Genomic DNA, 27,998 nt, shown 5'->3' on the forward strand with positions numbered 1-27,998 from the left:
TCTCGTCTCCCGTTTTGTGTGTTGGGGGGATGGGGCTGTGCCGAGGATGAGACACTCCAAATATTTACCACTTGGCTAACTAAATATCTTTATTTCCGAACTGGGCTTCCTCTGTCGCTCTTGTAGATATACATACTTTTCGACCACGTATGAGTTTAGGTGGAATTTGGCCAAAATAAAGTGGAGTATCTGTACGTCCACGACACACGCTTAAAAGTCGACAAAATGTATTCCTCTGCTGGAGGTAAGTGGTGCAGCTAACGTTAGCATCGGCTCAGCGATGCAGCTAGCAAAAAATAACACACTAGTTGCAGCATTTTGCTGCTACATTGCAGGAACATAGTCTCGATTCCTGTTTCATTTAGCTAGTTATTATAAAACACAACAAATGCTTTGATCAAGAACATGTCGTCCCAGTCTTAAGTGGAGGCATTAGTAGGAGAGGCAAGCTTAGCTAGCGTGCAACAACAAGAAGCTGCTGTTAGCCAAGTTAGCTTCAGCGGTAACTCGTTGCCGAAGTTGTTGTTAGTTAGCGTCAAAATATTATTTCACGTAGTGGTTCCGATGGGCGTATATTTTTCTCAAAAAGTCACACAGTTATAAGCACTGATCATCGTTTTGAGTGCCTCGAAGTACAAAACAAAGCACATAGTAATAGCAACATTTAGCGGCCGGCCATGCTATCTAATCTCATCATCAATCTTAGCCATGGTTAGCTAACAGTATCCAACTTAAATTTGGAACATTTAATTACGTTACATCGCTTTTGCCCACGTTATAAATTTCCCGACGTCATCAAATTCCTCTGCCAATTTAACACGGACTTTGTTATTGTGAATTTTAATGTGTAACGATAGTTATGTATATTAAGTTTGACTGAGGATGTATACAGTTACAGTGTAACAGTTGAGACTCATTTGGCAAGAACACAAAGTTTGTTAGAATATTGTAGCAATTGCTTGTCGCATATGGTTTTTCTCTCAATCATTGGCTCTTTTTTCCTGAACAACTTAAAAATAGCAACACTATACTGTATTTTCTCAAACATAATGCATCTATGTTCTCTTTATAGTACTAAAAGATGAATTGGCTTTTAGCATTGGGCAGTTTCCAGGAGAGTGGGTGGCTTCAGCAGAGTTAGATTGCCAGCTTGCTTGACTCCTTATGTGTGCATATTGATAAGAGTTCTTTAAAAAAAAAAAGTTGTCCTTGATTGTGTAGGATGGCATTGTGGAAGTGATAAGGGAGCAAGACATACTGAAATGAAGCAAGTGTTTGCAGTGGAAATGTACAAGTAAAGAGGATTAGCACCCTGCGCTTTGCCTCTTCTTGCCACTTGCTACATAAAGAATTAACTAACTAATTAACTAAAAAAGGGTGAACTTGTTAAGCAGTAAGCTAGATTTCTCCTTTCTTGGTTGATATACCTTTTCACCCCTCTATATTTGAGTACTGTTTGTATCAGATCAAGTGGATTGTTGAGCATTCACAACATGTCCTTTTTGTCCTCTGTAGCTGCTGAGGTGCTTGAGGGACCCCGTTCCTCTGGGTCAACAGGCTCTGGTAAGCTTTTCCCATATTTGGGCTTTAAAGCCTTAAACTGGCCACGACATTGGTACAGTGTAAAAGGCATCATGGTGCTTTGTTTTTTACATCCTGCAAGCTTTACAGTACGCATCTGACATACGACTTAACCTTCTGACTGAATAATGAAATTGTCCAGGAAATGGGCTATAGGGATTTGACGCTATAGGGGAGATAGACAGTCAGTGTCTTCTAAATGCACCTCATTTGGTGCTCTGAATGGCGGTGCACTTTTACACATTGAAGGTTAGTCACTACTATCCACCATATATTACTAGGTATTATGGGTGTTATTCTGTTTGAATGGACAGAGCTGGAGCACCAAGATAAGGCACTGAGGGGAATGGAGAGTGTTGCGTATATGGAGCTTCTTGGTTCAGCATGCCTACCAGTGATAGTGCAATCTTCTCCAAGACAAAGAATGGAGAACACCTCAAAAAAATTAAGGGCATAAGAAGAACAGAGTGTAAATACTCAAATTGCTTATAAATTGCAGACAGGTTGAGTTTTGCTAGGCTCATTCATGCTAGCCAAGTCACAAGGTCAATTCTAAGAACATATATTCCAGATTAATATCTACATTAAATGAGTCCTCCAGCTGAGTGGCAGGGTGTTAGAAGATGACTTGACTCAATGCTTCTTAATATTTACAAATCGCTTGAACAACTAACAAAGCTAGGTGCTGCAGATGTAAAAGGAGACTTGATTCTGTAACTGCGTGCTTATGTGTCACCTCAGATTTATTTAGAAACTAATTTCAGCAGAACTTTGACAACTGTCACTTTTCCTTTATATTAAATGAGGAAACATAGATTAAGACTGCCCTCCAAGTGCCTTCTCTGGCCAACAAGATGTAGGAATGGTTCCCATTCCCAAGGTCTCACGAGAACAGAGCACTCACACAGCTGCCATGAGATGACAGTTGTATGAGTTTGACCCAATTGCTTGGCGAGTCATTTGGTCCATTGACGCCGCCCACTTAACAAAATGCCCTTTAAGGCTCATGGTAACAATTTTGCTTTACAAGGTTACACAATTTACCACTTAGATATAATAACTTCTGTCATTCAAAATTGGGATTTTTTAACGAATATAACAGGTTATGGTATCCCATAATAGCACATGTTGTCAAAAAATCTGTTTGTTGACTCAGGAGTAAAACCAACTTAATTTCTATTATGATCAGCTGAGAAACACACTATATTTTTTCTGTTAGTGACACTCTTCAGTTATATGTGTGAAAATAACAATTTTATTTATGTGAACAAAAAGTACTAATTGGGATAAAAAGATTTTTTTTCTTATGTCTGTCTAATTATGCACCATGTCCCTTTCCTACATTTGACCCCCCTGTTTTAGACCCCCCATCTTCCCCAGTGCCAGAATATGTGTTCAAGCCACCATCACGGCCGGACTTCGGCACCATGGGCAGGACAATCAAGCTCCAGGCCAACTTCTTCGAGATGGAAATCCCTAAACTGGAGGTCTACCATTATGACATCGACATCAAGCCCGAGAAATGCCCCAGGAGGGTCAATCGGTACCTACATGTGTAGACTTCATCAGCAGCATGTGGTAGATGAGTTAGTGGAAAGTACCAGGCATTGTGATCATTTATTTGTTTAATTTTTTTTCTCAGTGAAATTGTAGAGCACATGGTCCAGCACTTTAAAACACAAATCTTTGGTGATCGAAAGCCGGTGTATGACGGGAGGAAGAATCTCTACACTGCCATGCCCTTGCCTATAGGCAGAGACAAAGTATGTATTTTTCAGGACCACCTGCAACAATAAAATCTCCACTTCTGGAGATATTGCATAGACATTTGTTTAAAAAATGTTTGGTCTTCAAATATCAAAGCATTGCCTCTGTCTTTTCCTTTTCTTGCCCACCGCCACACAGGTGGAGCTTGAGGTAACCATTCCTGGTGAAGGCAAAGACCGCAGCTTCAAAGTATCCATCAAGTGGGTGTCCTGCGTCAGCCTGCAAGCTCTGCATGAGGCGCTATCAGGACGGCTACCCAGTGTCCCCTTTGAGACTGTCCAAGCCTTGGATGTGGTCATGAGACATTTGCCCTCTATGAGGTGGGGGTTTCTGGCATAAAATGAATCTTGTTATAAATGCATGACTACATTATGCTGGTTGTTTTCAAATGACAGATGGAGGACCCTTCACTAAGCCACGCCCTGAATACATTGCTGACCAATCACAGCGCAGTATAGGACTTGCTATAACTGAGGTCCGATACTTTCATGGCTGCGGAGTGCAGTAATAGACTGTGGCAGCGCCGACGGTTTGTCAGACTTAGCAACAGTAACTAAGGGGGGCGGTGCTTAGCGAAGGGTCAATTACAAATTGCATATACTTTACATCTTTGCTGATCATTCTTAAAGCATTCAACATGGTGTGAGGTGCAGAGTCAGTCTGCAAAGTCACAATTTGCAATGCAAGTCCATTGACCTAAGTGAAATTGTGGTTGCACAAAATGAGTGATTTCCATTTGTATTCAAATAAAAAGAAACCAAAGTCATTTACCACCCTAATAAAGGCAATCAGGGTGGTAAAGGAATAAACAAAGCATGATAGAAAAGTGTACAACCTGTTTTTCACTTAATTCATTACCATACTTTCAGGCAGAGATTGGGTTACCTTTGTTTGGTGTAGGGTTGGGCTGATCATAAAACATCCTCAAACCTGTTTGATGTTACTGTATGTTTGTCTATGTGTATCACCATAGCAAATTCTTCGTATGTGTAAAACACTACTTGGCAATAAAGGTCCTTCTATTAAGTTAAATTCAGCCTAACTTTTCTTCTTCTAAAGCCAAACTCACTGATAGGCAGATTGTGGTCCGAGTTCGGGCAGAGACGCCATTCTGCCTTTGACATATAACTGATGAATTATTGAAAATTATTACATTTTGATGGTGCGTTTAAACTCTCAAACCAGTTGCGTGCTATTGTAAATCATCTCACGTGATGTTACTCAGCCAATCAAGTCTTTGCATTCAGTGAGCGAGCTACATACCCACACACGGACAAGACGAGGGACGACTAAGAAATAAGTGAGTCAGGAGAAAAGTATATTACTGAGTTGTACTTTATTTTTTTGATTTGACTGTCAGTTGTTGACTAGAGACATATTGCTACTAGTCTACTTGGATATATATAACAATCATAACGCAAGTTGGACATTATGATTATATGAGACCTTTGCTTGAGGGAAAGTTTGTCTAACTGGACCTCTTTACATTTTAATTAAATATCCCTCACCTAAACAAACATAATATGTTAATCACATGGTCATATTGCTTTTTACTAATGCAATACAAATTGGATTTAGTACAGTAGGCATATGTTGCTAATGTACTTTTTAATTTGCCAGAATGTGTCATAATGACCCAACCCTAGTATGGTGTGATGATCAACTTGTAGAGAAACTAATGCATTTAAGTTAACTCTGATAAGTTGGTCTATGTTCTTAACACAATACTGTCAGTCCCAGAGACCCACCTGCAAATAAGTTATCAGCAAGCATGTTGGAGACGTTAGCGTTAACGTTAGAATACAGCTGGGTTGTTGAGGTTAGCACGCTGTACTTAGCTGCTAGTAAATGTCAGATTTTGCCGTTTCCATCAACCTTGTCTAATGCGATACTTCAGAATGTCCATAAAAATACTTTGATGGAAACACAACTACTGTAATTCTGGGGAAATACTGATCTTTATGTACCCTGTATCACCGATCTCTTTTTCTTTCTGTGTCTTTACTAATGGTGTTTTAACCAGTTTGATGAACAGCTCCTGTTTTTCAGAATGTGTTCATCAGGTTTCCCGGCTGACTGTCCTCTGTTACAGGTATACCCCAGTGGGGCGCTCTTTCTTCACACCCTCAGAGGGATGTTCGAACCCCCTCGGTGGTGGCAGAGAGGTCTGGTTTGGCTTCCATCAGTCTGTCAGGCCTTCCCTTTGGAAAATGATGCTCAACATCGATGGTAATTTTCACATTGATTTGAAGGTGTGTGACGTATAGTTGTTTCTGTGAATCTCATCTCTGTGTGCTTGTTATGTTTGCAGTCTCGGCCACTGCATTCTACAAAGCCCAGCCTGTAATTGAGTTCATGTGTGAGGTCTTGGATTTCAAAAGCATTGAAGAACAACAGAAGCCCTTAACAGACTCACAACGAGTGAAATTTACAAAAGAAATTAAAGGTAGGTCAAACTCTGGAGCTAACCGGAGCTCGTCAAGTTTTTATTTTGGGTTATTTCTTGATGAAATATATTTATAATAAGTGTGAGAATTTTATTTGATTCAGATTCTAAATCTATTTACAATTAATATTTTAGACATGATTGAGGGCTGGGTGATATATTGAATATAGCAAATATATTCCAATATCAATTAATGAGTGATATAGAGATGACCATATTGTCATATTCAAGTTATGCATTTTAGTAATATACACTGCTCAAAAAAATAAAGGGAACACTAAAATAACATCCTAGATCTGAATGAATGAAATAATCTCATTAAATACTCCTTTCTTTACATAGTTGAATTTGCTGACAACAAAATCACACAAAAATTATCAATGGAAATCAAATTTATCAACCTATGGAGGTCTGGATTTGGGGTCACACTCAAAATCAAAGTGGAAAACCACACTAGGCCGATCCAACTTTGATGTAAAGTCCTTAAAACAAGTCACAATGAGGCTGAGTAGTGTGTGTGGCCTCCACATGCCTGTATGATCTCCCTACAATGCCTGGGCATGCTCCTGATGAGGTGGCGGTGGTCTCCTGAGGGATCTCCTCCCAGACCTGGACTAAAGCATCCACCAACTCCTGGACAGTCTGTTGTGCAACGTGGCGTTGGTGGATGGTGCGAGACATGATGTCCCAGGTTCTCAATTGGATTCAGGTCTGGGGAACAGGCGGGCCAGTCCATAGCATCAATGCCTTCCTCTTGCAGGAAATGCTGACACACTCCAGCCACATGAGGTCTAGCATTGTCTTGAATTAGGAGGAACCCAGGGCCAACCGCACCAGCATATGGTCTCACAAGGGGTCTGAGGATCTCATCTCGGTACCTAATGGCAGTCAGGCTACCTCTGGCGAGCACATGGAGGGCTGTGCGGCCCCCCAAAGAAATGCCACCCCACACCATTACTGACCCACCGCCAAACCGGTCATGCTGGAGGATGTTGCAGGCAGCAGAACGTTCTCCACAGCGTCTCCAGACTCTGTCACGTCTGTCACATGTGCTCAGTGTGAACCTGCTTTCATCTGTAAAGAGCACGGCGAATTTGCCAATCTTGGTGTTCTCTGGCAAATGCCAAACGTCCTGCACGGTGTTGGGCTCTAAGCACAACCCCCACCTGTGGACGCCGGGCCCTCATACCACCCTCACGGAGTCTGTTTCTGACCGTTTGAGCAGACACATGCACATTTGTGGCCTGCTGGAGGTCATTTTGCAGGGCTCTGGCAGTGCTCCTCCTACTCCTCCTTGTACAAAGGTGGAGGTAGCGGTCCTGCTGCTGGGTTGTTGCCTTCCTACGGCCTCCTGATGTACTGGCCTGTCTCCTGGTAACGCCTCCATGCTCTGGACACTACGCTGACAGACCCAGCAAACCTTCCTGCCACAGCTCGGGACTATCTGAGCCACTTGTGTGGGTTGTAGACTCCGTCTCATGCTACCACTAGAGTGAAAGCACCGCCAGCATTCAAAAGTGACCAAAACATCAGCCAAGAAGCACAGGAACTGAGAAGTGGTCTGTGGTCACCACCTGCAGAACCGCTCCTTTATTGGGGGTGTCTTGCTAATTGCCTATAATGTCCACCTGTTGTCTATTCCATTTGCACAACAGCATGTGAAATTGATTGTCAATCAGTGTTGCTTCCTAAGTGGACAGTTTGATCACAGGAGTGTGATTGACTTGGAGTTACATTGTGTTGTTTGTGTCTTTATGTTTTTTGAGCAGTGTATTTCTCCATTGAAAGGCAGTACTTAGCTGCAGTGTTTAGCTGCAAGAGACTCACGCTCTTTCTCCCACACAGCCACAGACTCCCCAAACGTTTTAACCATCAATGTCTTGAGTTCACTTCCAGAAAACGATAATAATGGATCGATCATATGGAGGTGGTTCAGTTTCTGGAGGGCAGATGTGAAACAAACTAATATCCCCAGCAAATTATATCACAAAACGATTGCTACTGAAGCAGGCTGTACCAGTATTAACCGCATAATGCAGTAACTTCAACAAGGCAATACTGGAGCAAATCAGAAAAAAACAAGGAGGCTTCATACTAAAAACATTATAAAATATACTATTAAACAGAAGATGTTAGAAATAAAGTCCTGTTTCTTAACCTACTTCAAAATAAAGGCCTGGTATCCTGTGACCTCTTCAGGTGAGAGAAATGAGCGCCTCAGCCACTATTTGAGAGTTTGTTATTTTGGTATATATCAAGATATACATCATATATCGTGGAATAGCCTAAAGATATCGAGATGTTATTTATAAGCCATAATGCCTATCGACCTAACCTCATTCAGTGTTCAGTTTAGTATACTTGAACAATTTAAACATTCGTTTGTCCCTTTTGTCATGTAAAGAATTATGAACCATGTTTTTTCATTACATGGCCATTCAAAATCTGCAATGATATTATATCAGTTTTGGGGTGTTTTTTAAAACTTTGTTATCGTGTAACCTCCACACAGGCCTGAAGGTGGAGATCACTCACTGTGGGCAGATGAAGAGGAAGTACAGAGTGTGCAATGTGACCAGAAGACCAGCCAGCCACCAAACGTAAGAAAGCTCTTCTGTGTCATCTTTGTTCATGTTATATTATTGTTAACTGTACTGTTGTTGAAGTATACAATCTGCAGTCCAGCAACAGTAAATGTTACATGAAATATATGCATATAATGAATGCATGTAACATATTGCACACTGGAATATGAAGGCATAAATACAGGGTACTCACGGGTTCTTAAAAGTATAAAAAATAATTAAATTTCATTTTCTAAAAACAAGGGCTTAAATGTATTAAATTTCATTAAATTTGTTCTTGTCCTTTCGTAGGATTAAATAAATGCCGAAACATCATGAATAAATAATTTTTCTGTTTGATTTTTTTTTTTTTACAATTTACTCCGTTTAGTGTGACTTGGAATGTTATCCAGCAGTACAGGTAACTTTACTGTTTACGTCAGTGTTAAGCTTTATGCTCTGGACTGTGGAGTGTTCGCGGTGCAAAAGCTCTGGCACCCAGCTCTGGCATGAATCAGTCAGTTGTTGGGAAAGAAAACGAAATGTCTCTGACGTGCTACTGACAAGCTAACAGTAGCTGGTCAGCAGCACTATATTTCAATCAGCCTTTAGATGCAAAAACAGAACAGGATGAATGATCACAGAAGCAATTGGCATATTATATTACATTACCGTATCTAGCCAAGGTGTAACTAATTGTAACAACTCATACTGCACTATTTATTTTGTATTTTTGGTTTCACACCATAGTTCTTAGTGCGACAAATTGTATTTATTTTATGTGACCAGAGTAACACACCTGAAAAAGCTATTATGTATTAAAAAATGAAGATTTTTTAATATTGAAATTTTAAAGTTGGTCTTAAATTTCATCCTTGTTGGTATTAAAAAGGTCTTAAAAAGTATTAAATTTAAATTGGTGAATCCTGGTGGTACCCTGTATATAGACTTTTTATAACTTAACAAAACATGGCATTTTGGTGAAGATGACTTGCTGATGCTAAAAAATTAGGACAGACTGGTGTAAAACGTGATTTTTTTTTTAATAAAGTTTCATTGGTTGAAAGTGTTAGGAAACAATAAACACAATGCCATGTTTACAGGTGAACATTTTTCATATTTTCTTTCTATCCACCCAACCCCATGCACAACAATAGCAAAACACACATTTATACTGCCCCCTGTGACACAGATCAGCTGTATTTTTCTGGTGTGTGCTTCCCTCAGGTTCCCCCTACAGCAGGAGAACGGCCAGACTATTGAATGCACAGTAGCACAGTACTTCAAAGACAAGTACAAGCTCATCCTGAGATACCCCCACCTCCCGTGTCTACAGGTGGGACAGGAGCAGAAGCACACCTACCTACCTCTAGAGGTGAATCCCACCAACCTCTTTTACTTATTTGCCTTTTAAAAAGTTAACTATCACCATCAGTATTTTCCTTTTTTTTTACCTGTTTTGTGTCATGCGTGTCCACTCCAGGTGTGTAACATAGTGGCAGGACAGCGTTGCATCAAAAAGCTGACAGACAATCAGACCTCCACTATGATCCGTGCCACTGCCCGATCGGCACCAGACCGTCAGGACGAGATTAGTAAATTGGTAAGTCATTGTAAGATAAATATTTACTGAATGCAACTCAGATGACCAGTGCCTGAAGACCGTTAATCTCAAACCTTAAACCAGTTTGTCACTATTTCTGAAATAATGCAAGTAAATAGGAAAAGAGTTTACATTGCGCCATCCGCTACATGCCAAGATTCATCAGTAATACCGTATCAAGATGGTGAACTCAAGCTCACTGGCCTAGTCAGGCCAATGCTGGAAACACTACCCCCAAAGAACAACAAATCCCTGCAACATTGATGCCGGCTCCTGACACATAACTCACCACAACGGAGAACTTTGAAACATGCGCACATGCCAGTTGTGCGTAGTCTTGTTGACAGTCGTGTCAGGGTTCAAGAAAAAGGAAGCAGCATGGCCTGTTTCTTGACCTATTTTAAAAAATAGGCTTTAATTGACTGTTCAGGTGAGATAAGAAGAGGTTCCTGCCCTTGCTGCCAAATTTTAAGTTGGGCACCAAGCACAGGCTCAGTGGTGTTTGCTGATTGGCTTTTGTCGAGGGTACATGACGTTGGTCATAATTGGCTGGTTCCATACGCACCTACCATAGCTACAATTATAAGTGGTAATATACACACGATATACACTCACCGGCCAGTTTATTAGGTACACCTGTTCAATTACTTGTTAGCACAAATAGCTAATCAGCCAATCACATGGCAGCAGCTCAATGCATTTAGGTACGTACATGTGGTCAAGACCACTTGCTGAAGTTCAAACAGAGCATCAGAATGGGGAAGAAAGGGGATTAAAGTGACTTTGAACGTGGTGTGTCACGGATGTGAAGCCGACGAATCTGCTGCAAGTGTGTGATGCCATCATGTCAATATGGACCAAAGTCTCTGAGGAATGTTTCCAACACCTTGTTGAAATTACGCCTTGAAGAAATAAGGCAGTTCTGAAGTCAAAAAGGGCCAGTACTAGTGCGGTGTACCTAATAAATTGGCCAGTGAGTATATACTGGATGCAGATTAACACCAATTGAGAATTCTGTTTATAAAGTAACAGTAGGTAGAAATAAGTATTAGTGATATTTATTGATGTTTTTAAATTGAGATTATGTTTTTAGTGAGAAACTGTAAACATTCCATTAAGGCTTGAGACCTTGATGCAGCAGCCGGGTATTTGCTGCATGTCATCCCTTCTCCCTCTCCTGCCTTTCCTGTCTTATTTTTGTAGCCGTCACTATCAAAGAAAGGCAAAACAAAAACTACAACAATGTAGTGTACAAATATGTACAGTTTTGTTACATTTGCCTTATATATCATGACTACATTTGGGATTTTTAAAAATTCTTTGCAGGCAAGTTTGCAGTGACAGTTTGAGATATTCACATTTAATTCAACTGCTGTGTTTTTTGTTTTGTATTGTTTTGTTTTTCCCAGATGAGAAGTGCCAACTTCAACATCGACCCTTACGTTCGTGAATTTGGAGTGATGGTTAGGGATGAGATGACGGAAGTAAACGGCCGCGTCTTACAAGCACCTTCCATTCTGTATGGAGGCAGGGTATGTTGATCACCGGTTTGGATGTGTTGATGGTGGCCTTGAGTTAATGTACGTTTCATGCATGTAGCTGCAACGCAGTTGTTCTTGGTATGAAGTTTTTTTTCGGAATAGCTTAATCTTGTGACCAGTGACTACCACTAATAAAAGATGCTGTCATCACAATTTGCAGAATAAAGCAATAGCCACACCAATCCAGGGAGTATGGGACATGAGGAACAAGCAGTTCCACACTGGCATTGAGATCAAAGTGTGGGCAATCGCCTGCTTTGCACCACAGAGGCAGTGCACTGAACTCCTGCTCAAGTAAGTGAAGTGCTCCAGCATATTGCAAATGTATGTCTCAACAGCTGTTTCACGTGCATGTTGGGGGGGCGTGCATGTTGAGTATGTACATACTAATAGGTACCATTGTATCTGGGTTTCAGGATTTTCTTTTTTAGATACATTGTGGTTCAGTGTAAACATAATGTTATATATACATAATGTTCTTCATAATTTTTCATAGTATTTAACACTCAAGGCACGATACACAACGTAGCTCAAGCAATATTAGTATTTACACAAGTTTTAAGCAGTTCACTACTGCACAACTTCTTTATTTTGCTTTGATGTTTGCCTGCCACTTCAGTGTCCAACGTAACATTCCCCAGAGAGTGAACACAGCGGGCAGACCATGACCGAACACAGCCTCCGAGACCGACAGAGGCCAGTTTGACAAGGCTAAAGCCTCGAATATACTCGGGAACGGACGTGGACACGGACAGCTGCAGACCCCGCGGACGCGGACTATTTCTGTTTATACTACTTTCAGCGGTCAGCTTGGCGAACACGTTCCACACATGCGCAGTAGATTGGTTGTTGCCCTGGTCCCCACGCGTACCCCCTCTGATGACGATTTATTCATCACGCGGACCCTCGCGGACGCGTAAAGTATAATCCTTGCCTGAGTCAGCTAATAGTATTGTTAGCTGCACGGCTAACCGAGCTAACTAACTACAGATACAGACCAATACAATTAGCAGAAGTTAACGGTTTAGCAAAAAGTAAAGCTTTGTCCATCAAGAAACTCTGTAAATCACCTCAGTGCTATATTCTCCATTGGTCTTTGAGGCTGTGTTCGGTCCTGTTCAGGCTGCGTTCACTGGGAGGCTGCTGAGCGCGGTTTTGTTGCCCACTCTCCCGGATCCGGTTCTACTCCCCATCATCATTCCCTGCTGGGTCCCCCCGCCCCTGGCCTGAAAACCTCCGGTGCTTGAGTTGAGGTGTAAACACTAACACTCCCCTGGTGCTCTGAGCTCCCAGTGCAGGCAGAGTCGGCTATGACCACTAGTTGCACGGCTAACTGAGGTAATTAGTCGGCAGCTAGTTAGCCGCAGTTAGTGGTTATTTCAGCAACAAGTAATGTTATCTATTCATCAGCAAACTGCATAAATCAGCTGAGACAACCAACAGTTACAATATTGCCTTTGGAGACATCGTAGGACGTAGGCAGAGAGGCAGCGGACTTATGATGTAGATAGAGCCACTGTCGTTACATTTTTATTGGGCCTGGGCCAACGTGCATTGCTTGTGTTGATCCCTGCACTTGCTATTGCTTTCTCTTGCAACCGCTAAACCTCACTGAGCTGTGGATAAAGACGGTTCTCACCTGTCTCAGAGCATTCACAGATCAGCTGAGGAAGATCTCTAGAGATGCAGGGATGCCCATCCAGGGTCAACCTTGCTTCTGTAAGTACGCCCAGGGAGCGGACAGCGTGGAGCCCATGTTCAGGCACCTCAAGTACACCTACCAGGGCCTCCAGCTGGTGGTTGTCATCCTACCGGGGAAGACGCCCGTCTACGGTGAGTAATCCACTCATTAGGGGTGTGCGACTCGCATGTACGTGTACGTCACTCACTTTGCAGTTAAAAACACCTTAATGTTTCATGCATACAGGATACATGAGCTACAGTTAAACAAGCAATAGCTGCCAAAAAATTTGTGTCTGAAGTTAAAAATGAGTGAAGAAACAGCGCCAGGAGATAAAACACTGACAGCACCAGCCTCGCAATCTGCGTTGTAAGATTGAATCGCTAGAAGTGAATCAGTCTTTGTTTGTTGCTCAAAAGACGTTAATCTGCAAACTATGTCAAAAATCGGTTGCCGTTAAAGACCACAAACTAACCACCTCATGGAATACCAAGAATATGAAAAGCTTTGGGAGTCAGCTGTCTATGATGGCCGTATGTCCACCAAAAGTACCGAGGACTTTTAAGTCCCCGGATCTCTTTTCAAGGAACTAAAAATTTTTGTTATGCTCATTGTTTGTGTGTGTTTCCACAGTGGTCTAAAGACCTGCGAAGATTAGGCAAATTAACCACCTGACCTAGGCTGTAGGCCTATACGCTGTACAAAGCAATGCACAGGCATCATTTATTAACCACTATCCATGAGCAAAATCTATGAATTTGATTTGAAGATTATGAAAAACTACAGACTATGCTTGCCATTAAAAACAGCTTTTTTGTGTGGGAGTATAATGAAGAGACGCGCGATAAAGATTGTTAGATATTTAATAACAAGCTGGATAAAGCCATCAAGTTGTTAAAATAACTCCAGCACAGAGAAAGCAACACAAAAATAAAATCGCGACAGTTATTCAAAGTTTTCCAGCTGACAAAAGAATTGCAGAACTCACATCTGTGTCTGAGTGTCAGAGGACTTGTGTGCCATCTGACTGTGATTTATTGATTTGCAAACAACGGTGTGAAAAGAGAGGAGCAGTTGTAGAAAAACAGCCGACATTCTCCAAGCTAGTAGTCAGAAAGGCAGGGACTTTTTGGGGGGTAAAATAAAAACCCTAGAACTAAATTTAGACCCGGGTCCATTCGGTCTCACGCGTAGCGTCTCTTCACGTTGCAGAAAATATCTAGATTTTTTGTCAATATCACACACCACTCATACGTTCTGTTGTTCTTGCGTCTTTCATGGGGGACGTGATTTATATTTATCTATTTTTTGGAATGAAATCAGTGTGTCTTTCTTAAAGGCAAACATAAATAGCATTTGACTAAATAATAATACCATGACAGCATGCAATTTGGGTCAGTTTTAGTTGTTAAAACAGAAGCGTCCTGCTAATTGACATCATAAACCCTAGTTGTTTAAACTAAATTATCTTGTTGCCATGGCAAGGCGTTGCTTTAAACAAACACTTGTCCAAATCAGTGAGTATTTGTGTGATTGAGAGTGTTCCATTGGAAACTCTGGCAGTTGTGCTGGTATATCTGAACATGCCTGCTGCTTCAGTGTCTGCTGAGCAAGTTTTACTGTTTATATTTCTGCTTTAGTAAATAACCCGAAAGGAATTACCGGGAATACATTCTCTCTATGATTCTTCCTACCCACTCTCCCCTTCACTTCCCAACTCATTTAAACATCAGTGATCCCATCCCCTTTGTACACAACAACCAAAACAAAGTATTTAACCCTGTATAGAAAATGCATTTATATTACACTTTTTGTTGCCTCCAGTACCACATGGCGGTTGGTCAGTGTACCTGTGTGCACTTGATGTGGTGCACCAGAACAGGGAGTCAAAACTAAAAAACATCAACATTATGTTTAATTAACTGATATCATCTTATTGTCCTGATGTGTTTTGTAGCTGAGGTGAAACGTGTCGGGGACACGGTACTTGGCATGGCCACACAGTGTGTGCAGGTGAAGAATGTTCAAAAGACAACACCTCAGACCCTCTCCAACCTCTGTCTCAAGATCAACGTCAAGCTGGGCGGTGTCAATAACATCCTCCTCCCACAGGGCAGGTTAGTGAAGATACTAATGAAATTAATCAATGTGTATAGCTTGGAAATCTGACACCTATCAACTGATATTCAAAATGTTTGTGCTGATTTTCACCTGTATCTACACTACACGTTTTTATTCCAGGCCGTTGGTGTTCCAGCAGCCAGTGATCTTCCTTGGTGCAGATGTGACCCATCCGCCTGCAGGAGATGGGAAAAAGCCTTCCATAGCTGCTGTTAGTAACATCGCAACACAATGAAAGTTTACCCTTCACAAAATAATTAAATGGGGTGCCACAATCACCAATCATCTCTGCATCTCTAAACCATCTTTCATCTCATCGTTTTGGTTTTATTCCATGCTACCTACCTAGCAAAAGGTGCTCGCAGACATTGGAAAAATGTAATGGAGCCTCTGTGTGCTGGATGTGAAAATCGGCAAACACATTAGCCAGAACAATTTGACAAGTCGGTGAGATGATAGTAGCTGTGTGTCTGTCAGCTTGTTTTAACTTCTACCTCTAGTAGCCCAAAATCAGTTAATACAGCATTAATGAATAATTCTACTTTGAGATGAACTTATAAACTTATATATGTGGAGAAGACGGCTTTCCAGTAGATGGTGGTGAAGAACAGTTTTAAAAGGATCCACGCGAATAGGTGGAGATATATTTCCATTGATAAATGATAAGTTGACATACAAATGACGATATATGAGTTAAAAATTATAGATACAGTTTTACAGGTATAAATCTACATTTATTTGGGCATTGTGTTTTACAAGTTACATATCTTGACATTTGTTTGTCAAAACTTATGAGACCGTTCTAATCTCGAAACATTGGTCTTGAGAGCACACATGGCTGGAAACTGTCTATTAGAAGGGTGCATGTGAATAAATTAAGACACATAACTTATTAAGACTTCCTTTACTTCCTTTTTTCAGGTTGTTGGTAGTATGGATGCCCATCCCAGCAGATACTGCGCTACAGTCCGGGTGCAGCAGCACCGTCAGGACATCATCCAGGACCTGGCCACCATGGTGAGGGAGCTGCTCATCCAGTTCTACAAGTCCACACGCTTCAAGCCTACCAGAATCATTTACTACCGCGATGGCATCTCTGAGGGACAGTTCAACCAGGTGATACTACATATATCAGTTATGATGCAGAAGAATTATTTACATGCAACACACACACACATTATTGTTTAGGCACTCATCATCTATGAAACTTTTCACCAGTTAATCTTCCATATCTTTTGACCTTTACATGCAGGTCCTTCAGCATGAGCTGCTGGCGATCCGTGAGGCCTGCATAAAACTAGAGAAGGACTACCAGCCTGGTATCACCTTTGTGGTCGTGCAGAAGAGGCACCACACAAGACTGTTCTGTATGGACAGAAACGAAAGGGTCAGTAATGTGTCATTGGTAGGAGTGGCAATTTTGGCAGTTTGTAACCACCTTAACTCAAAAATGAGAGAGAACAGAAAAGTTCTAAAAGTGAAACAGCTGTTGAAAAAGTTTGAAATGTTTGTCATGCACCAAAACTACAGTCATGCACTGATGGCAGCAAGCCAGCTGCTGCAGGTGTTTGTTTACTCTCTCAAGCAACGTCTCTGATCAGGTGACGAGTAGTTAAGTACACTAGCATTTAAATCCCTACTTGGTAACAGCATGCCCACATCTCGAAACTGACTTTTCAATAAAAACAAAAGTTGAGCATAGGATAAGATTTTATGTTGTGCCTTTGTTTCCCACAAAATAAAGGATGTTGTCCAAATGTGACAAAAGCATGCTAATTCACTGAAGCATTTTTGTATGTATTTTCGCAGGTTGGGAAGAGTGGCAACATTCCTGCAGGCACCACAGTGGACACCAAAATCACTCACCCATCAGAATTTGACTTTTACCTTTGCAGTCACGCTGGCATTCAGGTAAGAACTGAATTAGGATCAACTGTAGTGAACTAGAAATAAGGAATTAAAAGTAATGGGCAGGTTTAATGGATTTTGACTGTGCGTGAAAAACAAGCTCCAACAGCAGACTGTTATTTCCCCTCGTGGACACAAAAGCAACACCTGTCATCCATTACCACCCCTTACAGGGTACCAGCAGGCCGTCTCATTACCATGTGCTCTGGGACGACAACCACTTCTCTTCAGATGAACTGCAGGTCCTCACCTACCAGCTATGCCACACCTATGTGCGGTGCACCCGGTCCGTTTCCATCCCAGCACCAGCTTACTACGCTCATTTGGTGGCTTTCCGGGCTCGCTATCACTTGGTGGACAAAGAGCATGACAGGTAAGGACTCACAGCCATTTTCTGCGTTTGCCACTTTTTTTGAACAGTTTATTGTAAATGTATTCGTGTAAATCGAACTTATGAAATGTTCTTGAAATCCCTCAACAGTTTTTTACACTTTTTCCACACCGTTACAGTGCTGAGGGCAGTCATACATCAGGTCAGAGCAACGGGCGTGACCAACAGGCCTTGGCCAAGGCCGTTCAGATCCACCAGGACACGCTTCGCACCATGTACTTTGCCTGAGAGCACAGAACCCCGGGTTGGGTTGGGTGAGACTGATGAAACACACTTCCCCTCGCTATCTCACTGTCAGCTGTAGATAGCATCACAGTGGTTTCACATCATGATCTCCCTACCTAACAGACCTGTCAGTTACCCGTATGTCTACAATTGTACTTCAGCCCCCTACCAAGCCAGCTATTAGACTGTAAGATGCAAAAGAATCCCTCTTTTTTGGAGTTTGAGCTGGAAGAGGTTTTATTTACATGTTGTGCATTAGTGTGTGTTTGTATTAGTTGCAGGGAAATACGTTGCAAAGTATGAAAGGAAAAGAAACGTTTGTACACTGATAGATGAAATCGACCATTTCTAAACTAGCGGGCAGTATCATTATACATCGGGGTGATTTATAATTTAGAAGAAGCTGTTTAACCTCCTTCTCTCCGTGTCTATTGATGGTTAGGGTCTTGGTGCTTGAAGGGAGAAGGATCAAATTCATCAAAAGATGAGGGGGCTTGTTCACTGTTTATATGACTAAAGATATGCTCCTCTGACAAACATTATTTATCAGCCAATCAAAGCAAAGTGCACTGATCAGAATGGGTACTTCAATCAGGACAAAAGTACTTAATATATTGAGGGTTGTGTGTGATTATTACTTTTTTTTTTTTTTTTTTTTTCCCCACATAGGGCACCATGTGATAAGTGCCATTTGAGACGACCTTTCTGTTGTCACTTCTGTGTAAAACTATGAATTATTAGCCCCACATCTGCTGGGATTTCAGTATTTGTCCTTGATGACTAATGACCATTTTATGTCAAATCTGGTGAACTTACTAAAAGAATTCTTTGCATCAGATTTGTTATCAACCTTTAAACCAACTCTTAGTTTGTTCTAGAGTGCTTTTAGCGTTCGTCTTGAATGAACAGCAATTTTATCCTTCTCTGCCTCTCTTGTTAGTATGAACTGAAAGAGTTGCACGACTAACCTAATTCCCATGCCAAGAAGTAGTGTATTGGGACTGGTTCCCAATAAGGACACCTTTCTAATGTACTCTGAGCCGTGTTGATAAAAGACACATCATGTAGAAATCAACATAGAGGGGAACTATATTTGTTTTTGTTTTTCCCTTTTGTTTTTTTAGTCTAATTTAATTTCAATCATTTTTGTAATGAATATGCATGTAGCTGACTCATGTTTTAGACATTTAGGCATTTGTGATAATTGTTTATTTCTTCCTTTATACACATTAACCCGACTTCTATGTTTTAATGTATATAGCAGCAGGATAGTGTTTTCTGCAGTGTCTTTGTCAGAGTGGGTTATTTGTGTGGCGCCTAGATATCCAGGCATTCGGTACAGTGGAGTGAAAGCTGCAACATTTTTAGAGTTTAACTGATCGAAATTCCCTAAGAAAAACAAAAGACAAAACAACAAATCGTGTTTGCTCCAGGAACTGGGAGCAGTCGCAGCACAAAAGCTTGGGTTTTATGCAAATGACTTTTTGTGAGTCTTTATACTATATAGTAATGTTGGTAATAAGGTATATTTTGAATAAGCTTTCAGTGGAGGCTGCTGAAAATATTATAGAGATTTTTTTTAAATGACTGGCCCACATGTAGTCTAAATTAACACTATTTGTATACAGATTTTAAAATGCAAATATTTTCTTGCCTTCTAAGACTGTTACAGTCTTACTAATAATTATAGACATTTCCTAACATCCCACCTAAGTTTTACTACTTGTAAGTTAAGCTGGCGAATGTTCTTATAGTCTTGATTGGAGGAGTATATATTTTCTAACTATGCATAATTTTTAACCAAGAGATTTAGCAGTGGGGTATCTCACATGAATTTGGATCATTTGTAGAAGTAGATAATCAGGTTTTTTTTTTTTTTTTTTAGCATGTTGCATTTAGTAGCGTTTATTAGTGCTTATAAGCCTCTTCATGCCTTTCTAACGGGATGAAGTATTTATGTGGTCATTTGTAACATTGTAGATTTTATAGCCTAAAAAAATTGGGTGTATCCTTTATAACACATTCTTTCTTAGCCAAACAAGATTACCAACTTTTACATGATTTAATATTCAAAAAACGTGGAAGCACAAATGGACGTCTTGATTATAGGTGCTAGAAGTTTTCACTGTAAACCACCTTAAATCCTCACTGGACTGGTCAACAAGGCTTCTTACTTGTATATTATAAAAAGATGCCTCATCATCTGGAGGATCTTCTCTCTCTCCCTTTGACGAATTCTCTGTGTTACCCTTTTTACTCATTACCTGTAAAGCAACTAGAAATCCGACTGACTGTGTTTGTGGGGCATTCTGAAAATCATGTACTTGATATTTACTGTTATGATGTCATTGTTCTTATCGGTGCTGGTCTCACAACATGTAAATTTGGATGCACTTTTGATAGCAGAACGTTCTACAGATGTGTGTTCCTCAGTCAAAGCGGGAGGCTAGGCCATATTGCGAGACACTGGTGTAATTGTATGGAAATGGCCGTGTGTTCTACCTCTTGTTACCTGTTTAAGTGTTATGGTAACATCACACTGCTGGCCATTTCTGTATAATTACCCCTGCTATCTATCTAATTGGCATTGTTTGAGTCTTGCATTGACAATTGAGGTTTTTAAAACGCTTGGCGAATGCGCTTTCTCAGTTTATGTAATTTTTTTTTCTTCATAGTTTCACTCAAACTGGTAAGAGAGAATGTTCTTTTTTCCTTATAGTGGTTTTGAGCGTTGAGCTGTACGACCAAATTCTGTGTGTTTTGTATTCTCTCTCTCTCTCTCTCTCTCTCTCTCTCTCACTCACTCACTCACTCACTCACTCACTCACTCACTCTCACACACACACACACACACAGCTTTCCCTTATTTTTTCCTTTTATTATATGCACCAGTGAACTGACAGATTGATTTTCCACCTGAGCAGTATAACACCAAACTCAAAGCCCACATCAGGTATAAGTGCATATTGTTGATTTGGAGGAATTGTAAAGACACGCTGGTTGGTGCGGTTAGTCAGACTGTATTGTTTTTAGCTTACAAGTGACTTTAAAGGACCAGTGTGTAAGATTTAGAGGGATCTTTTGGCAAGAAAGACAATAAATAAGTTAGTAGTGTATAATCACCTCCTCTTCCATTTGCACAGCCATGTTTCTTGCAGTAGCCCAGATTGGACAAACCAAACACAGGCTCTACAGATGGCCTTTCATGAGTGTCACTGCCGCTGTAGGTTCTCCTACATTCTTTAAAGAGGAGGGTTAGGCGAGGGGTATTCAGTTGGTTGCAATCTGCATTTTTGCCACTAGATGCCACTAAATCCTACACATAGGCCCTTCAACAAAAAATAAATCAAGCACATATTGAAGTCCACATGAAAAGCAATCTGAAATTCAGCAAGGCCTTTGATCAGTTAAGTTGCACTACACAACCATGTCATTTTGCGATCATTCATTGAAATCTTCAATTTAAGTATAAGTGACTGGATGAGAACACATTAGTCTTAGGTTGGGTTTTGTGGAGACTGATGTCAGGTGGAGGCCAGCTGTTGAGGCTGCATGGAAATGTGAATGTCCTCGGACAGTCTCACATTATGTAGAAAGAGGGAAAGTGAACGGGTGTCCTAAAATGATATTGTGCTGAAATTCAGAACGTCATGCTGTCTTTTTAGGAGATAGCTTTGTACTTGAGTTTTACATTACCTTTACCAGCACCTTAAAATAGCAGATCAGAATGGCATCGCTTTTCCTGGGGATAAAACTCAAACATTTTGACAATGTCTTTGCACTAAATAAGGCTCGACTTTTGTAGCTGTTTCAGCTTCAGGTGGTAGACTGGCAGCCTCTTCTTTATTTAGAAAGGAGCAGTTGGCATTGGTGACTTTTCAAAATAAACAGTTAACAGGCCAGAGAAAACCTCAGTGTGTGCACTTGCCAGTCAGAAAGAAACGCCACCTAGCCAACCAGCATTCAGCGTGTCGTCCTTCAGAAATACGCCTTTAAATATTAACGAAAGATTGAAACTTGCCCACTTGCGTGGGTGAGTTTCCTTTGTACAGTGATGTGTGAGAGAGATGCTTGATGCAAAACAAACTGACAGCGTGTTGAAAAGAGCTGATTAGCTGTGGACAGTAAGATTTGGATGCCAAGTGCTGTGTGAGGATGACGTGCGCAGGAAGGTTTGACATGATTACTGTGCCCTTTTTTTAAGACTGCAACATGCATAGAAAACAGTGCTTAAAGTAAGGCATTTTTATGCGTCACTCACCACCATAGGCTTATACATATGAAGATTCTGAAGAGGCTTTTCCTTTTTACATAAATCGTCTTGATCATAATGAGCTAAATCAAGACTGTGTATGGAACAAACACATGAATACACCAGCCTGGATGAATGTGGCTCAGATTTACAAGTCTAGTGGTGCCCCAGGTGCTTAGTTAGGCATTCATAACACCTGCAGTGGTAACCCTAATGACATTACAGGAGACCTTTTCTCAGATACGTCACCTCTGTTTGGCTGTTTATGGAGTGGCCAAAACTAGGACAAAGCACATTCTAGAAATGGCAGGTTTGTAAACGAAATGGCATATCATAAGCTAATTTAATCGATCAGTTAATCTTATTTTCTTGATTGCGTTTTTCCTTTTTGTAAGTAGGCTAATGTTTTGAATTTCATGTTGAAAGAAGCTGAGATAAAATTCCTCCAATGTTAATGATCGGCCTGTTTACTTTTTTGCTTTTAAATGGTCTTGGAGTAAAGTAAAGCCGAATTTCAACCTCTATCAATTTCTAAACCATTACCCTCTGTATAGCAGCCTCTCTCCTCTCTGCCTCTCATCCGTCTCTTGTAGAGAAACTATTGTTGTTATAAAGAAACCTCTTGTAGAGTAGAACCTATTTTCCTAGATCCAAATAATAACAATGAATGTACTTGGCGCCTGCGTGGTTTGTAATGTTGTATAGGCTTTCCATCCAGTACATCTATACGCATGTTTGCTTCTTGTGTACAGCCTTTTCTTTTTCTTTTCTGATTTCTCCTATTTAAAGACTTTGATAATTGCAGAAAGTATTATGTTTTCTTCTTTGATATCATCAATTTTCGATATCGCTCACATCACCGCTGATATCGTTAATATTTTCACTGATTTACAGGAGATATACAAGTCTACAGCTGAGATGTCTTTCTCTGGATGTTGGCTACTGTAGTTTTAGGAGATAAATGTGTCACACTGGTGCAAAGGCTTGTCATCTTTTCTGTTCTGGCGTCATGCTTGTGAGGTGCTGTAACATAAGAGCTATTTGTGTATATATGATGGTTGCTTTGGTGTGTGATCTTGTTTGCCGTTAGATTTTTGGCTTTGCCCAACAGATTTCAGCTCACTAACTCATTAGCGCAGTGCCACTTGAAAGCAAAGAAGCTAAGGTTTTGTTTGAACGTTGCTTGTGTTTCTAACTTTTGGTGATTGTATTTCTACGCAGCCCTTTTTCCAGATTTAAAAAGTATGATTTCACACGGCACTCAGATCCAGCTAACATAATTTTCCTGTTCCAATTCCTAGATACAACTTTTCTAAAGCATCACATTGTCCTTGCCAGTCAGTCTTTATCATGCCAATGTCCACCCAATTACCTGTAGCCATGTGACACTGGTGTGGTAACCACAAGGTCTTGCAGTTAAAGTTTGCCTATATTATTGTTATGGCTGAGTTATTGAGTAAAAATTCAAATGGGGCATTGGGAGACCCGAGGAAAGAACCATTACGCCTCATGTCCACCGCAAGCAGCTACGCCGCATTTTAGTTGTCACGCCTAGTCTTGGTTTCAGTGTCCCCTGGCGTTTTAGTTCTTGAAGCGTCTTCAAACTGTTCTTCAGCAGCCACGTTTACGTTGTTGTTAAGAGTTGCGGACATTTTTAGCAACGCTAAAGCGGCTGTACGGATATCAATGTTGGTTAGGTTGGTCTCGACTTAAATATCTCAGCAACTATTTGATGGTGATCCCCTGATCTTTCCTCTAGTGCCACCAGCAGGCAGTAGGCTTTCACTTATTTAGTAAAATGTCTCAACATCGACTAAATGGATTGGCACAAAGTTTTTTTATACAATCATTCTTGGTTCCCGGACAATGAGTCCTGATGATTCTGGTGACTTTTCGTCATGTACCATTATCGAGTTAAATTTTTTATTTGTCCAATACTTAAGCAAAACTAATGACATTTCTATCCACCTCAGCTGTACTTAGTGTTGTATGAAGTGTTAATTATCAAATGTTAGCATGCTAACACACTAAACTAAGATGGTGACATAATGATAGCAAGGCTATAGACATTTGCTGCTCATTTAGGGTCAATGTGGTAAATACTTTGTAGCTGTAGCTCATTTTAATTAGGGCACACAGCATGCCGTCTTATCCTTGTGTTTTCTTTTGTGACAATTTTTGGTAATTCAGAGACACAAGCTGCTCTGGCAAAAATAGACCGAATACCAGAGCAGAGAAATCTGGTGGGAATGGGAACCAATAGTCTCTGGCAACCGCAACTGAGCCAGAACACGACGCAGCTGCGACCGGTGAACAGTTGGGATTAAGCATGGGGCTGTAGTAGTTCATTTGACCATAACTGTGGAGAACTGAATCAAGCTTCACCAAACCAATGCCATCCAGCAGAGACTCATGTGGGTATTTTTGTATTTTCTAAGCATTTCTAGTCCTCAGAATGACTTGGCTTTTTTTTTACCAACTTAGAAAAAAACTACCTCAGAGCAGTGTCAGGTGCTAGCTAATATTAGCACTAATTTATAACAGTGGTAACAAAAATCAAAAATTGTTGTGACCAAACCAAGACAAGCCAATATCGTGTGAGAGCACTGTTCTTTTCTTTAACCTTAATAAATGGAAAACCAAGTAATCGTGTATGACTGGTTGGTTGCTGTAGTTGGTTACATTGTAGGGGACCAAATATTTGGAATTGGGAGTCTCATTGTTTCATGTGAGTCCTTCATTTTTTTTCTAAAGACAGTGAAAAAAGCAACCCAGCACAATCTAGGACTCATTCATGTGGTGAAATAAACTGTAATCATGACCGGATCATATATCGACCAACGTGCCATCATACAGTAATTGCTATTCACTCTGACAGTGTGTTCATATTCTAGTAAAATGTCGGCGATATTGAGGAATGTTTTGTAGAGGGCGGTGAAGGTTTGTCAGAAAGATGTATATTCAGCAATAACGTTGGCGTGTGGGCTGTGGACTGTTGGTAATTTGTTTGTCTCTACACCAGTCTGTCCTCTCGACGCAGGTTGAGACAACACTCAATAAACATTTTGGACTTTTTGTCAGCAGGACAATACTATGTCTCAACGTTTAGAACCAGCCTTTTGTGTTTTTGTTTCACCCGAATGTTGAAATATTAAGGTTTCATACTGGATAGAGCCACTCCACGTGATCAAATGCTTACATTTCTCTTCCGTGTTAACCCAGTACTGCAATAAAATCAGGACGCATGTCCCTGTCTTCTTTTTGGTTCATAAACGCTTCTCTTACGATTAGCCGGACTCCACGCCATTTTTGTTAAGGGTGTAAGATATAGTTTTGCATGCGACAATTTACAAAGGGAATATACACATTTGAACATACTTTACAATGTCTCAGATCATTGTAAACTTCAACAAAAAAGGTACATATGTGTGGAAATTAACTACAGTTTATTGTAATTTAATCTAAACTGAAAACATCCAGTGTGTTTGTAGTCGTTTTGTGTGCCTTTTGTCGGATCGCTCTCTCTTCTCCATCGGCCCCAACATTGGGTTTGTGAGTCCTTTTCAACATAAAGGTTTGACAAAAAAAAATCAATTTTTAATTATCATGCAACCTTGCGTGTAGATGCTGCATAGAACGATCAGTATTTGTGTTTTGCACTTTCAAAGCAGTCTCAAAAAAATTGCCCACCTGAGGTTGGGCAGAAAGTAAAATAACTGACGAGGTATTTTATGCTATCAATAGGAATTATAAGGAATAATATGACTTTGAAGAGCTTTTCTAAAAAGGTTGATATATCTATATATATTCATGAAGTACCTCATAAGCCTGATATATGCTGCATTGACTTATTTTTTTTCTGTAGTGTACTTCATATTGTCCAATACATTTTTTAATTTTCCCCTTTTGGGAGGTTTGAATGTCACTACAGGCTGTGCACATGCCACAACCAGTAAATCCGATCGAGTTCTGTTGTAACAAAAGGAGTATGTTACATCTTGTGGCCAAACGATGATGTGTCATTTATGCAATTTATACGGAAATCTCATCAGAATATTTCTCAGTTGTAGCCACGTCATTTCTGTGCTCTGTCTCTTTTTTTTTTTTTTTTCTTTTTTCACATATTCTCTGTCTGTGTAGCCAAAAATATCGGGTTTAGCTGACGAGGAGTTGACGTGCACCAAGCATCCTGCGAGACTCTGTGTTATAACACGACTGTTGACTCAGGTATTGTCGTGAAAGGGCTGTATCTGCTTTCTGTGTCCCTGTCCCAAACACCCCCCTCCCCCGGCACCTTTGTCTTAAAATAGCCTTAGATCTACACGTGAGGTTCCTATTTGGCCTTAAAAGTTGAACAAATTATGCACTACAATTTCACAGACTTGACGGAGAGCTCGATTCCTGTTCAGACACAGTTTTTATTTTATTTTTTATTTGTGAAGAATTTGTGTCGTTGCCATGTTATCTACCTCCTATGAATGTAGGGGCTGTCCTGGAGTTGTAGTCACCTGCAAAACCTTTTTTTGATTTTCTTGCTCATTGAAGGAAAACAGACAATCATCTGTAGATTCTTGAGAAATATAAAATATAGTCCCCTATTCATTCATACATAGAACTGATTCCAGGACACTCCGTTGTTCTTGATGTTTCTTTCCCTCATTGGCCATTTTCATTTTATACATTGTGCTTTTTATTTTATTTTTTCATTGTAAGCCATGATGGAGAAGCAAAGTGACCAAAGTCTCTTGGCAAAGGCAGCCCTGCACAGCTGTGTGAATTCAAACCTCCCATCATTTGTGTCATTTTGAGCTCAGTTTTGAGTTGTTTTTTTTTCTCTCTCTCTTTCGTCTCCCTTATTTAAACCACGACATGCCAAAACTGAATTTGCTGTCATTCCTGTTCTGGTGAGGGTCTTTATGTTGCTCATTTAATTTGTTCACATCCACTGCTAAGCTCCTTGTTGTTGTTGTTGTTGTAAAGTTGTAAGCTTTGATTTCTATTTTACATTTCCTTATTTTTGTTAACAAGTATGCTTACAGAACACAAGATATGCTGTAAACCCTGTTAGGACATAATGTGAATATGTATCACTTAATATAGTTCACTCTTTGGCTTGACTGTAAGTTGCGTTAATTAATAAAAATGTTTAAAAAAGATTTCCTGTTGTAACTTTTCTGTTCTGTTCCAAGAATTTTCACAATGTGACGTTTTATGCTCAGACTGAAACAGTTTGCACAATGTCTTTTTACACCAGACGTTTTCACTTATCAGATGTAGTAAAAGCACAGGTGTTACCAAAAGCATTAACAATGGTGGCGTTATATTCAAGTGTCCTAGAAAGCCGTGACAGTAAGGCAGCGTTCACGTACCCGGACTGCGAAACTGAAGCAGCTGAATGGTATTAATCCATTATTTATTTTTCTATTTACGCCTGTGCTTTTCCTACTGTGATATGTCAAAACGTTCTCTGTGAACAGGCCTATGTGCTGTGTCACTTATAGTGGCTTACTTTCCACTGCAAGTAAAACAGATGTATGATGACGCCGTGTAATGTACATTTACTTGGAAAATGGTAATTAAGGAAAGTGGTTTGTGATTTTCCAGGTCAGCTGGGCGTACTAGTATGAAATAATTAACACTGGAATGACAGTTTTTTTAATTTATTTATTTTTATCATTTATAGGTTAGCCTAGTCGACTATCACAAAACAATGTCAGTTTCAATCAGTCCAATATAAATGTAAATCATTATTGGACATTTTGCCCTTACAAAATGAAATACTGCAGTGTCAGTAATCTGTCAGGCATATTAGCACATATACAAATGAAAAATGCACATTAGGAAGGACTTGTGCTGCTGCATTAATGACTACGTAGTTGTTATTGACCACTTTATCAGATAATCTGTAACCCTCTTTC

At 40.3% G+C, this 27,998-nt stretch overlaps 1 protein-coding gene across 2 annotated transcripts; it reads left to right on the forward strand.

The window, feature by feature from the left end:
* ago2 (argonaute RISC catalytic component 2) lies at positions 1-27,236 on the forward strand. Of its 2 annotated transcripts, none has more exons than XM_038724660.1 (20): positions 1-244; positions 1,516-1,563; positions 2,929-3,124; positions 3,224-3,344; positions 3,487-3,668; positions 5,441-5,577; positions 5,660-5,794; positions 8,307-8,394; positions 9,586-9,733; positions 9,842-9,961; positions 11,371-11,493; positions 11,663-11,796; positions 13,151-13,335; positions 15,141-15,300; positions 15,425-15,515; positions 16,226-16,420; positions 16,557-16,691; positions 17,114-17,215; positions 17,386-17,585; positions 17,723-27,236. In XM_038724660.1, exons 1-20 carry the CDS (start codon positions 226-228, stop codon positions 17,829-17,831), a joined length of 2,628 nt encoding a protein of 875 aa, XP_038580588.1. In that variant the 5' UTR covers positions 1-225; the 3' UTR covers positions 17,832-27,236. The 2 variants fall into 2 exon arrangements, with proteins under 2 accessions (XP_038580588.1, XP_038580589.1); XM_038724661.1 differs by having other exon boundaries at positions 2,944-3,124.
* Positions 27,237-27,998: the final 762 nt, after the last annotated feature.

The sequence above is a fragment of the Micropterus salmoides genome, unplaced genomic scaffold (genome assembly GCF_014851395.1).
Source record: "Micropterus salmoides isolate LMB-PRFRI ecotype aquatic unplaced genomic scaffold, ASM1485139v1 Ms_hic_scaffold_17, whole genome shotgun sequence".
Taxonomy (NCBI): Eukaryota; Metazoa; Chordata; class Actinopteri; order Centrarchiformes; family Centrarchidae; genus Micropterus; species Micropterus salmoides.

Excerpts from the sequence above, each read along its gene's own strand:
- ago2 (XM_038724660.1), top strand. Across the intron at positions 5,578-5,659 it reads AATGATGCTCAACATCGATG|TCTCGGCCACTGCATTCTAC; the intron begins GTAATTTTCACA and ends TTATGTTTGCAG. Across the intron at positions 8,395-9,585 it reads AGACCAGCCAGCCACCAAAC|GTTCCCCCTACAGCAGGAGA; the intron begins GTAAGAAAGCTC and ends TGCTTCCCTCAG.